We start from the raw sequence: 12,816 nt of genomic DNA on the forward strand, positions 1-12,816 counted from the left end.
GAGAGCTGGCATGTGTTGAGTGTCACACGGTGGGTCCTTGACGCGATGTGGAAGGTCTTCTCAGGAGGGAGTAGGGACTGTTTGAGGGCTGGATGCAGGTCTCTTCCCTGGGCAGAGAGTCGTGGTGAGGGGTGAGGAGTCACAGGTCCCTCTGTGACATTGGTACTGGGGTTAATCCCTAAGGAAATTTTCTGTGGCACTTGAGGTTTGGCCTTTGTTATTCTGGGTTCAGGAGGGATGAGCATGTGGGTTCTTCAGGGAGGCCTGTGTTCCTCCATCCTTTCCCACCAGATAAGGCATCTTCCTACAACTAGGTTGACTGTGTGTCCTTTGCCATGTGAGATGCCATCTGCTTCCTGCCCGTGGTGGCTCTGAGTACTGTGGAAGGGTGATCTGAAGGAGCCCTTGGGAGCTCTGCAGGATGTCTGGAGAGGGAAGCTCCAGTATGCACCACAGGTGGATCACGTGACTCTTCCTGTTCCACCTGCTTCTGCCTTGGCATGCTCATCCCAAGCTTGAGGTGAGAGAAGGGGAACCAGGGACCTCCGTGGTACGCCAGGAGTTCATACAGAAAGAAGAGGTTTCGGGTGGGGGAGTGTTAGTCTGTTTTAGAAGAAGGGCTCGGGCTTTACCTGGGTTGTTGTGCATTGTTTACAACTGCCCCATGAGATCAGCAGGCTGAAATTCAGCTGGCGTGTGCCAGGATAGTCATACTGGTTGTTTAAGGCAGGTGCTTTTCTACAAACAGTGCTGAGCAGTGCCAGTTATTAATTTTTTTCTCTTTTGACTATTATCTTTGGATGATGTATTGATTATCCCTACTCTACTGAGAAGGTTCCTCAAGGCCCAATAACTTATAAGTGGTGGAGCTAAGACAGGTCGCATGATATTGGAGCCCAGGCTGAAGTGTCACTGGGATATGTGACAGTGAGAGAGATGGGGGAACTTCTTGAAAGTCTCCCCTTTCGAGCATCTGTGCAATGTGGGGACAGGGTGGGCAGGTCCATGCATACCAAGATACTGGATCAACTTCATTCATTCATCCAGCAAAGTTATTGCTGTGTGTGAAGCCCTGTTTAGTGTGCAAGGTCACATGGGAGGGCTGGAGCCAGGCTTCTGCTCTGCTTCCCAGGGCAAACCCTAAGGGAGTCGTGCAGTGTGGCGCAGTGGCTCTCAAAGGCCACCTCTGTCTCCTCCTTGGACTCTAGGATGCATTGCTGCTTTATGGTAAAGACAGAACTAGTTCTGCAGATGACTGCTTAATGGAAGAAGGGACTTCAAGATGGATAGAAATCTTTTTTCTCTTTTGAATCAAAGTGGATTGTAAGGCCGAGGGGATGGAGAGAATCTTTCTGGGGCTTTGTGGGGATAACAGGAGGTGGTTGCTTTTGAATTGACTTGGAGTTGTTCTGCAAGGTTGACTGTCCTCCCCTGGTCACGTCACTCTTCCATTAGCTCAGAGAACTGTGGTTGAAGTTTAAGCTCATCCTTAAAGCTGTTTCACTAAAATAGGAACCTGTTATTCCACAGGGCCTCTTATTAGAAGAAGAAGGACTTAGGGCCGTCTTTTAAAGTCATTTTAGTGATTTTTTTGAAGAAGCAGCTGCCAGGATCCACTTGTCTCCAAAGTGTCTGTTGTTTCAGAAACATAACACAAGAGCAAGGATATGGGGAAAGGAATTGAAAATAGGCTACCTGAGCATCCCACTTTGATTTAATCAGTTGAGGGGGTTTTATGCTGTTTGGGGTACCCTAGACCAGGGGTCAGGTCATGGTCATGAATGAAATCCAGCCCTAATTTCCTCAACCCTTTTTTGTACTTGCGAGATAAGAATAGAATGCTTGTTACCTTTTTAGATGGTTGGAAAAAAACTCCAAAGAAAAATATTTCATGATGAAAATTACATGAAATTCAAATTTCATTGTCTATCAATAAAGTTTTATTGGAAAGTAGTCACACTCTTTACAAATTGTCTATGGTGGCTTGCTTCCATGTTATAATGGCAGACTCGAGTAGTTATAATGGAGACTACATGACCCACAAACTGCAATATTTAGTGTCTGCCTCTTTATTAAGCACGTTTATTAGCCCCTGACCTAGACCTTTGCTTCTTGAGGTGTGGTTCATGGGCCCAAGGGTGTTGGTGTCTCGGTAAGTTTGTTAAGAATGACAGAACCTCAGGCTGCTCCAAACCTCCTGATTCCAAATCTGCATTGTAACAAGATCTGTAGGTGAGCTGTGTGGAGTGGAAGTTTGAGAAGCCCTGTGTTGGGTAATGCTTTTGCTCATAATGAGCTCATGTGCTTTATCCTTCATAAAATGAAGCCTTCACGTCTTGCTGCATTTCCTTATTTTCTGAGTTGACTTGGTCTAAGCTCCTGTTCTCCCCTGGCTGTGGGCACTGCTCTTCCACTTACAGGTTCACAAGGATTCAGGAAGTTCCCTCAATGCCAGGCAGTGTGGGGAGAGCCTGTCGTCCTCTAGGTTTTACCCTCAGGGCTGTGAAGTCTGTGACCTAGCCCTCATCCTGCTGGCCCTCTGCTACTGGGTTCCTGGTGGTGCCAGGCCTCAGGACTGGCCTTCCTAGGGATACCACACTGCCATTTTTCTTGGACTGTGCTGCCCCCTGGGACATCCACCACTCTCAGGATCAGCTGCTTCCCATTCTTTCTCTACGCTGAGGAATTCTCTCTCTCTCCATCGCAAAGGCATTGATTGCATTTCCCCTCACCCTTTGGGCTTGTTATTCTTTCTGTGAACACAGGCTTTGGTAAAAAGTGAAGATGGGCACTTTCCTGACATCTCTGCTCTAAGCTCACACGTATCACCTCCCTGGAAGGATCATCAGGGTCTGCTGAGGTTAGGGGGCTGGGTTAGGACTGGTGGGCATGGGTGGGTGGGATGCGGTGAGAGCAAACTCAGGTATCCTCATTATCTTACAACACCTACACAGTGTTGCGATGCAGTTGAGAGGACATGGCCAACACAATCTAGGACAGAACCTCATCTAGGGTATCTTCCTGTGGGACAGGAGGTCAAGTCCGTAGGAGTTAGATAAAGGGAGGTTGTGTGGGCACAAGTCGGGGTGAGGGGGGTTCCCGAGGTTGGGTGCAGTAAGCGTGATCAGAGGTCCATGGAAACCAAATTGAGGAAGAGTTTGGAACTAAAGTCGTTTGCTTATTTTTGTTCTAAGATGAGACTCTTTGAAAGTAAACAGATTTCCTCAGTTGGAAACAGACTACTCACTGGGGATTTTGTTCAGTGAAATGTTTTGGGTTTAAGGGCTTTAACTGCTCAGGGTGTACCCGTTGCTTTTAAAGGGGAGAGTTAGTGAAATCTGAACTCAGCACTCCCTTGCTTTTACCCCTCTGGCTTACATGAGAGTTGCTATGAATTGTTCCATATTTCTCAGCAACATCGATTTGGGTTTTCTTGGTTGACTAGTTTTCATCTTTAATTCATGTAGTTGCTCTTAGAGAAATGTCCCATGGGAAAGTCATCTTGCCTCTTTTGATCCCCTCTAGATGAGGATTTGGCAGAGCCATGGCCAGAAGTCACTTAGAACAGTCTGTCCCGGGAGGGGTGTGCTGGGCATCTGGAGTTCAGAAGGCCTGAGTACCTGCGCATGTCTTGGAGGAATCCAGATGTGCAGGTAGACACCTTTCTGTTGTTACCAGGGCCCAGAAGAAATTCCTTCTTCTCCTGTACACCAGGTCACCCAAAGCCTGTTGGGTCTGCTGGTGTCAGCTGAGATGTGTGACTGATATAGTGTGCTCCTCTCCAAACTGTGCTTTTGGGAAGCTGGACTCAGGAAGGACCAAATGTGGCAGGCATGAAAATACACTCATATGTTCCAAGTTAAAAAAAAAAAAATTAAGTAGGATTCAGAGTTGTATCCGTAATAGGATCCCATTTTGTTTGAAAGAAGGTAGAATGAAGAAAATCTTAGAAAATCAAAATAGGTGATCAATGTTTTTAGCAGCTCAGTTCACAATAGCTAGATTGTGGAACCAACCTAGATGCCCTTCAACATATGATTGAATAAAGAAACTGTGGTATATATACACAATGGAATATTATTCAGCCAAAAAGAAGAATAATATTGTGGCATTTGCAAATAAATGGATGGAATTGGAGAATATCATGCTAAGTGAAATAAGCCAATCCCAAAAAAACCAAAGGCCGAATGTTTTCCCTGATAAGTAGAGAATGATATATAATGGGGGTGGGGAGGGAGAGAAGAATGGGGGAACTTTAGATTATGTAGAAGGAAATGAGAGGGGGGTATGAAAAATGGTGGACTGAGACAGACATCATTACCCTATGTACATGTATGATCACACGAATGGTATGAATCTATATCATGTACAACCATAGAAATGAAATGAGGTACCCAATTTGTGTGAAAAAAAAAAGGTAAATTATGTTCATGGGGCATCAAGGGGTACGGTTCAGGCTCTGTTTCTTACTTCAGCTTATTAATTTATCTTCTTCCTGACTCCCCCGACTAACCAACCTCTCCTTCATCCCCTTTTGGGCAAACAGCATGACAACATGGACACGTTAACTTCCATGTTTTTCTCTGTGTAATCAGTTTGTAAATATATATAAACAGATTTATTTTGATTATTTTTGAAAAGGAGAGCAAGAGATCCATCATATAATACTTCTTTGCGTTTTTCTCTTCACTTAACTACACATTCTAAAAATCCTTCGGTCAGCTAGCTCATTATTTTTAATGACTGTATGATATTCTGTGGTATGGATGTGACCTATTCAACCATTTCCATTTTGTGGGTATTCACCTTCACTCTCTTCTCTTGTCTCTATAGACAGTGTTGCAATATATATCTGGGTACACATGTTCTTATATGTTGGAGCTCTTACTTTTCAGGGGTAAGATTTTTACTGGTGGGAATTCTGATCCAATAGAGATTTGTAATTTTATATATTAATGGCTATTTTAAGATTGTTGTATAAAACAATCCTCATTTCCAGTGGGAAAGTATGAGAGAAATTGCTCAGTGTCCTTTCTGGTGTAAATGTGGCCATTTGCATCTTGCCAGTGTCAGGGTATAAAATAGAATCCAATTGTAATTTAATATTCCTCTGGCTATAGGTTGAGTATGTTCTCAGGTGTTTATTGTGCTTAAGGATTTGCTCCTCTTTGAATGTCTATTTATATCTTCTGCCCATTTTCCCATTGGGCTGTTTTTCTCTTATCATTGGCAATTATGGGAATGCTTTGAATGTTGTAGATAAGCTCTTTATGTGTTACAGATGTTTTCTAATCAATTTTTGACTCTGTTGACTCTATTTATGATATATATTGTCATATAATTTTTGGGCATATTTTTATATGATCAAATATGTCTTTCTAAAAAAATGAGGTGAATGTTCTGTTTTGATTAAAAAGATATTCCTGACTCTTAAGTTACATTTAGAACATTGTCAATATCCCTCTTCTGTGTGATTTAAACAACTTTAAAACCTTAGGTTCATCTGGAATTTATTTTTATGTCTTTTTTTTTTTTATTTCCACACCAGGAATTGAACCCAGAGGTACCTAACCACTGAGCCACATCCCTGGCTGTTTTTATTTTCAATTTTGAGACAGGGTCTTGCTAAGCTGTGTAGGGCCTCACTAAATTGCTGAGCCTGGCTTTGAACTTCTAATCCTCCTGCCTCAGCCTGCTGAGCTGCTGGGATTACAGGCATACAGCACTGTGCCTGGCTTTTTATGTAGATTTGAGGTAGGGGTTCAACTCTTACTTTCTTGCGGATAATCATTTGTGTCCACATCATTAATTACATAAATCATCATTTCCCCACTCACTGAAATACCTGCCTTTGTCATATATTTATTTCCTATAAAATTAGATTCTAGTTCTGGGAACTCTACTCTGTTCTTCTGACCTGTTTGTCTCTTCTTAAGGCAATATCATATTCATTACCAGAATTTTCTCATTAAATCTGTGATTAATTCTTCTCAGTCTATTGAATTTCCAAGTATAAAATCATGTCTTTGAACTGGGGTATTGCTCAGTGGTAGAATGCTTGTCTAGCATGCACAAGTCCCTGCTGTTCAGTCCCCAGCACTGAAAAAAATCATATCACTATTAAAATAAGTTCAATTTGTCTTTCCTTTTCAAATATTTAATTTGACTATTTCATTGTTTGTTGCATTCATGAAAACTTTGAAAATGAGCTACCAGAACAGTATAGGACAGGATTCTTGATTTTTGATGCAAATAGCTTTAGTGTTCACTTTTATTAAATATTCTTTATTATGTTTAGTAGCTTTCTTTTATTCTTATTTTTAAGTTTTTATAGGAATTATGTTGGAGTTTTGTCATCTTTTGTTTGAATCATATTTCCTTATTGATGAGCAATTTATTTGGATCACTTTGAACCATCCTTGAATTCTTGAACCAACTCTATTCAGTTATAGTTTATTTGTATTTATGTCTCTGGATTTTATTTGTTGACATTTATTTGGAATTTTAACATCAATTTTCATGTCTGATTAGTTTGTACTCTTAAATTGAGATTTAAGAGTATAATTGCTTCATAAAATGGGGAAATTTTTCATTTTTTTAAAATGTGGGAAAAGTTTAAATGACTTTGACATATCTGTCATTTAATGGCCAAATGACATTCAGTGGTGAAATTAGCAGACCTTTTTGACTTCACCAGTGGTAGCCCTTTAATCATCTCCCTGACCTCTGCTATGATGTGACAGGTACTTCTAATTGCTCACCACGTTCCAGTCTCTCCTTGGGGCCCGCGACAAGATTGAGTTTTCCATTCTCCCTGCATTAGGTGGCACCACATAGAATGGGTGAAAAATGGTGAGTTCTACTTCCAGGCCAGGCCAGAAGATCTCTCTCATGCAATGCCTCATATCTTCTTCTGCCAGATTAATGCAGATGACAAAACTCTAGGGGTGGCCCGGCCATGTGACCTAAGGAACACTGGTCTCCAAAATAACTAATGGAGGAAAACTCCCTGTTGACCAGAACAGCTACCCAAGACTACTGCATGAGTCCTGTTGGTTCTGAAATGTTGGGGTGTACTTGCCCAGTCCACACTTTTACAACTGGTATTTTTCTACATGTTCTTCTTATTTCATCAGTTTGGGTAGTGTTCTGTTTTGCTAGTAAATTAACCATGTCCTTTAGGTTTTCAGATCTTACCGGTATTGCACATAGTATTCATAATTCTCTATTTTATAACTGTGGTCACATCTCCATGCACTTTGTTAACCACAGGTAGTTGACCCTCTCTTAGACCCACTTTTAAGGGGTTTATCTGTCTTACACGTGTTTTGGAGTTGTGTACCTTCCTACTCTATTTCCTTCTTTTTTAGTCATTCATTTTAGCTTTATTTGCTAGTAATTCTACTTTATTTTTGAATAATTTTTTTCTTTTTAAAAATTAGGGCACATAGGATTATTTCTTTTGCATGTAATGTGTGCTCTATCTCATAGATTTTGGCACGTCTTCTTCCGCTTTTCATTTCTTACTAAATGATTTAATTTGGATTTTCTTTTTGTCCAAAAAGCTATCCAGGAGCAGAGCATGTTTCTTAATTTCCAAGTCTTTAGGGTTTTTTGATATTTTTGATTTACTTATTTTTAGTTTTGTGAAGTTATGACAAGAAAATAAGGTGTATCAAATCTCTATTTTTCAAATTTCTTAAGTTTTTATTGTCAATTATAAAAATCAATATTTGAAGTATTTTTGGGACATATGGGGGGAGATGCTCTGAATATTCTTTATTTGAAAGTTGTAAAGTTATAAGTTATAACATACATATTAGACAAATTTTCTGGATTCAATTTATCATTGTCTTCTTTGTTTATGTCATTTTTTGGTCTATTAGGTCTGTCCACTTCTGAAATCGTACACTATAATTTTAATGTTTTCAAAATCTCCTGCCATCAGGAGCTTTCTAATATTTTAGTGCCTTTTTATTTGGTTCTTAGAAATCAGCAATTCAAGCTGCACCTTAACTTTCTGTCTCATCTGATATTAAATTGTCTGTCCTGCTTCGTTTTCATTTGCATTTTTCTATTGTTGATCCTTCTTTTTTGCATAGGTTTCTTATGTCACAGCTCTATGTTGACTGAATACCTATTTTTATTTTTGAATCCAATCTGTTTGAATTGTTTGTTTGTCTTTTTCCAGTACTGGGGATGGAACCCAGGGCCTTGCACATGCTAGGCAAAGGCTCTACCACTGAGCTACACCTCCAGACCCTGTGTTTGGAATATAATAGGAATGTTCAGCTTATCATAATTAGCAAATAATTGACATACGATTTATTTTACTTTATTTATTTTACTTTCTCTAGTACCTTTCACTGGTTTGGCCAATTACTATTTCAACTTTTTCCATTTTTAATTTGGACATTTTACTGCACAATCTGTGCCATTTCCTTTGTTTTCAGGACATTCAAGTTTATATTTCTATGCAAATAAGATGATCCCCCCCATGTTTAACTTACCCATTCATTAACATGCTAATGAATTAAGTCTTTTAGGAATACTTTTACTTCCTGTGTTTTCTTAATTAATTTATTTATTTTTTTTGGTATTGGGGATGGAACCCAGGGGTGCTTAATCACTGAGCCACATCCCCGGCACTTTTTACTTTTTATTTTGAGACGGGGTCTCCCTAAGTTCTTAAGGCCTTGCTGAATTGCTGAGGCTGGCCTTGAACTTTTGATCCTTCTGCTTCAGCCTCCCCATCTGCTGGGGTTAATAGTTGTGGGCCACACCTGGCTTCCTCGCTTTCTTACACTGAAGGCAGATGGGTCTTTAGGAATCTGTTACTCATTCTGCCTTCTAACACTCTGATTCCTAGGTTTTACTGAGATCATTTAACACTTTTTGAACTAAATGTTAAGTTTCTTTTTGCAGAATGCCTCATCTTTCAAGTATTCCCATTAGTCACTTCTGTTTCCTCTTTTCTGTCACTTTCATGCTACCTATTTGGACTTAACTGTGCAGATTGCAAGGTCTGTTACATCACTATTTCCTCTTCATTTTAAGATTTGTTTGAATTCACTCATTTTTTGGTTGGAATATTTTCCTCAGATGGTGCATGTGAATTACATTTTCTGAGAACTCTTGTGTTTCCACAATAATTCCACAGGCGATGACATCTGACTTGATATCTGGAAGTTTGTGGGTGCTCTTCCATGGCTTCTGGAGTCCAGGTATGCTTGAAGTCTAATTACGTTTCCTTTGTTAGTGTCTGTTCTCTCTGTTGGGAGTGTGCGGGATCTTCTTACCCTGGGAGCCTGGCCACATGCTTTGGGGTGTGTCCTTTTGCACAACTCCTGCACAGAGCTCAGTTTCACATGCAAGATCAAGTCTTTCTTCAAGTCAGAGAAGTGTTTTACTTCCATTTGTTTAATTCTCATCTATATTTACTTATTCCTTTCCCTCTTTCTGGGAACTGTTAACTCACAAATTAAATTTCCAGTCTCCAGTCCCCAAATATTTCTTTGCCCCTGATTTTTTATTTCTTGGCATTTTTGTTCTTCTTGTGATATATTTTTCTGCTTGATCTTCCAAGCCACTAATTTAGGTCTCTGCAGCAACCATCCTTTTTATCAACTCATCTGCTGAGCTTTTCAGTTTGAAAATCATGATGTTTGGTCCCAGAAAGGCTTTTTGGTGCTATAATTGAGTATCATTAAATGCTGTTATTATTTTTTGTTTGAGATGCCCTCTGTCTCCTCTTGCAGCTCTGTTACATCAATGGCTTCCCTTCTAAGTGTTTTCCTCATTCATTTCTGTGGCTTCTGGTCCCCTCTGTGGGAGGTTTTTTTCCTTTGTCTGTAGTGAGAGTCTGGGGGCTGCCTTGGCGTGAGCTTCACAGACAGAGCTGATGGTATTGTGGTCATAGCTCCTGGGTCTTGGAGGAGTTCACCCCCTGGCAGGGTGTTAGTTCCCCCAGGACACCTGGAAGAACCCCTTGTGCTACCCCACAGAGGACTTAGCAGGCCTGGTTAGCTTCCCAGCCATTCCTCTGAGCCACAGAGAGAGGATGTCCCCTCGGATGTTCATATCAAGGAGCTGCCCTCCTTCCAGGGGTCTGTTCAGTCTGTGCCAAGCTGTCCTCAGGATTCAAAGACATCTGCTCTTGCTCCTGTGTCTGTGGTCTGCTGCTCTTCTCTCTGAGTCCCCCTTTCATTCTTGCAACCAACTTCTCCATCCAGCCCTGCAGAACCTAGGCGTCTGTCCCACACTCCATGCCACCCCTGTGTGCTGGCCTCACTGCCAGGCTCAACAGAGCAACCTGCATTCTGATTGGATCTGGGAGAAACAACTTTAGTTGTTATTGGGGGCACGTTAAAGCCACCACTGTCCAGAATGGTTCACTGATTCTGAAAATTCAACAGAGAATTTTCAGAAAAAATATTTTAAGCGAAGAGTCCTTTAAGATTTCTTTGCAAAATGATTAAGGTCTATTAGAAAAATGAGAAGGTAGAATCTTTGCATTTAATTTGGATCCTACCACCTGCTAGAAGAGGGGTTTTGTTTTTAGTTTTGAAAAGGATGTTTCTATTCACTGGAAAGTGTTTCTACAATTTTTTATGATCTGCATATGCTAACAACACTAAATTTTTTACCTGGTTTTTCTAGACCAGGATTATATTTTTAGGGGGACGTTTGGGGACTTCTAGGTTTAATTCATTGCAAATTAAGATTTCCAAAGCACATGGTGATGAGATTCTACAACCAGGGGAAGGAAGATTTGGTGAAGCGTGAGATTCAAAGGAAAGAATTTGGGGTTGGGAAACATTTGAGAAGATTTGAAGTAAAATCAGGGACAGTCCAAGTGGTGTCATGGCCAGTGAAGCTGATACTGGATTCTGTCCTCTAGAGAAGACCAAGGGCCAGCCAGGCACAGGGTGCCAGGTTGACTCTGATCACTGGCCAAGATGTGATTAGATGTCCTTTAAACGAGAAGAACCAGAAAACAACCTAAGTTGTGAATGTTGACCTTTTTCTTTGAAGGCCATGACCTTGGATGAACTCATGAAGAACAATTCTAGAGATCTCATCTTTTTTAAAACCTTAACACCTGCTACACTAACTCTTTGCCTGCTGCTGTCCCAGACTGCCCTGGAATCTTTCCCTAGCACTCTGAATTTTTACCATGCACAGGGAGACCCTGAGGATTTATTCAAGGTCACATGTCAGCCAGTGCCCACAGAACTTCTTATGACTTCATCAGGAGTGAAGTGACAGTGTGGTTGGGGAGCATAGGTCTTGCCCAGGTTTTGGTTAAGAAAGCAACGGCAGTCTGTGTCCTGCTGTGCTCTCTTGGAGGGACATTTTAGAGGACTAATGCTCCCCAGGCAGAAGCAAGAAGGCAGGAGAAGACTGCTGGCCTCCCACAGGGGACAGTCTTATGGCAGTCGATGGTTCTCTTTGGAACAAGGAGGGATAGGAAGTGGGGGGAAAAAAGCAAGTACATACAGCTACAGAGGGAGAAAGCATCCAGCTTCACCACTTGGACTGTCGGGCTCTGTGGGATTGTCCTGTTGGTGATAGTGCATCTGATGTCCTATTTTAAAAATCAAAAGGTGAATATACTGTAAATAGAGGAAAAGATCAAAGTGAAATTCCTTGTACATAAGGAAAAAAAAGACTAATACCAAATTAGGACCATTGTCTAAAAAAAAAAAAATTTTTTTTTTCTTTTAGCTTGTATCTATTTACTTGCATCATCTCACTTCATTTTAGAAGGCAAAAAGCCCTTACGATGCACTTTAGACTGTCACAGTGATGAAGCCAGGATTCCCATAGGGACCGGTTCAAGGCTGAGCTTTGTGCAGTTTGAGATTGCTTGTTATAGTTTATTTTTGGTTTGATGGGTTGCAGTACAAAGTCATGGATAAAAGCTACATGGGGACTTATAGGAAAGGTGTCCCCAAATCAGCCTGGAGAGCAAGCAGTTAGTTGCCTCCTGCCCCTGACTTGTGGCTTTCTTGCTGTTGATAATGATTAAGTTAAATTTCACAAATATTTAGTGAATATCTACTGTGCATCCAACACTGTGCTCACACATTAGGGGGATAAAAGCATAAGCCACACCCTTTTGCCCTGGAGACTTGTGTATTTGTGCAGTGTGACCATCCTGGGAGGTCCCTATCCTGGTGGCCTTAGGGTGTGCTAAGGCACAATCTCTGGGTCTTCCAGGATCTGGGGAGGGGGGCTGTGGGTTGGGTCCTGCATGCTGGACAGCTCGCTTGCTGGCATTCCCCATTCCATCCTGATGGTCCCCTGGGGCTCTGGAACAGAAGCAGGGAGGCAGCCTTGTGTTTGCCTCATCCAGGTTAATAAGTTAGAGACTCTAGAGCGCCTACTGTCTTAAACCCTGTGGCTCTGTTGGTAGCCCACCAGGGGCACAAGAATGAGCGAAGACAAAAAGTGCTTGACCCCCTCAGGCCATTCAGCAATTCGAAGGTGTTATTCAAATTCCCACCTTTAACCCTACCACCCAAGTCAAAATGGGTCATATCTTTGTAAATCTGACCTTTAAGAATTCTTTCTGCGTGGATCTAAGGCCTGTGTTAGAGTTGTTAGAAATCTTGCAGGTGCAGTTTCTCTTGCTCAGAGAAAAAGACCAATCAGTTTGATATTAATTTCCCCAAATTTTAGAATGGATGGTTTTCTGAGCACTAGGGGAAAAAAATGTGATTACCACAGGGCTAGCATGGCTCCTCTAAGAACTGAGTATGCCTTGTGAACCCCAGTTCTTCCTTCCTGTGGTCGTTCCACTAGGAGGCCATG

General features: G+C 41.4%; 1 protein-coding gene across 3 annotated transcripts in view; it reads left to right on the forward strand.

Moving 5' to 3' along the window:
• Positions 1-12,816, forward strand: part of GALNT14 (polypeptide N-acetylgalactosaminyltransferase 14) — a 202,617-nt gene that overhangs the window by 12,043 nt on the left and 177,758 nt on the right. Inside the window, exon 2 of one of the 3 annotated variants that reach the window (XM_079109968.1) lies at positions 9,161-9,224. The exons of the other annotated variants lie outside the window; for them this stretch is intronic. Coding sequence (XP_078966094.1) covers positions 9,207-9,224 — 18 coding nt within the window. The 5' untranslated portion in view covers positions 9,161-9,206. The remainder of the gene's footprint in view (positions 1-9,160; positions 9,225-12,816) is intronic. 3 annotated transcript variants of the gene reach the window in all.

This window comes from Sciurus vulgaris (genome assembly GCF_902686455.1).
Source record: "Sciurus vulgaris genome assembly, chromosome: 14".
Taxonomy (NCBI): Eukaryota; Metazoa; Chordata; class Mammalia; order Rodentia; family Sciuridae; genus Sciurus; species Sciurus vulgaris.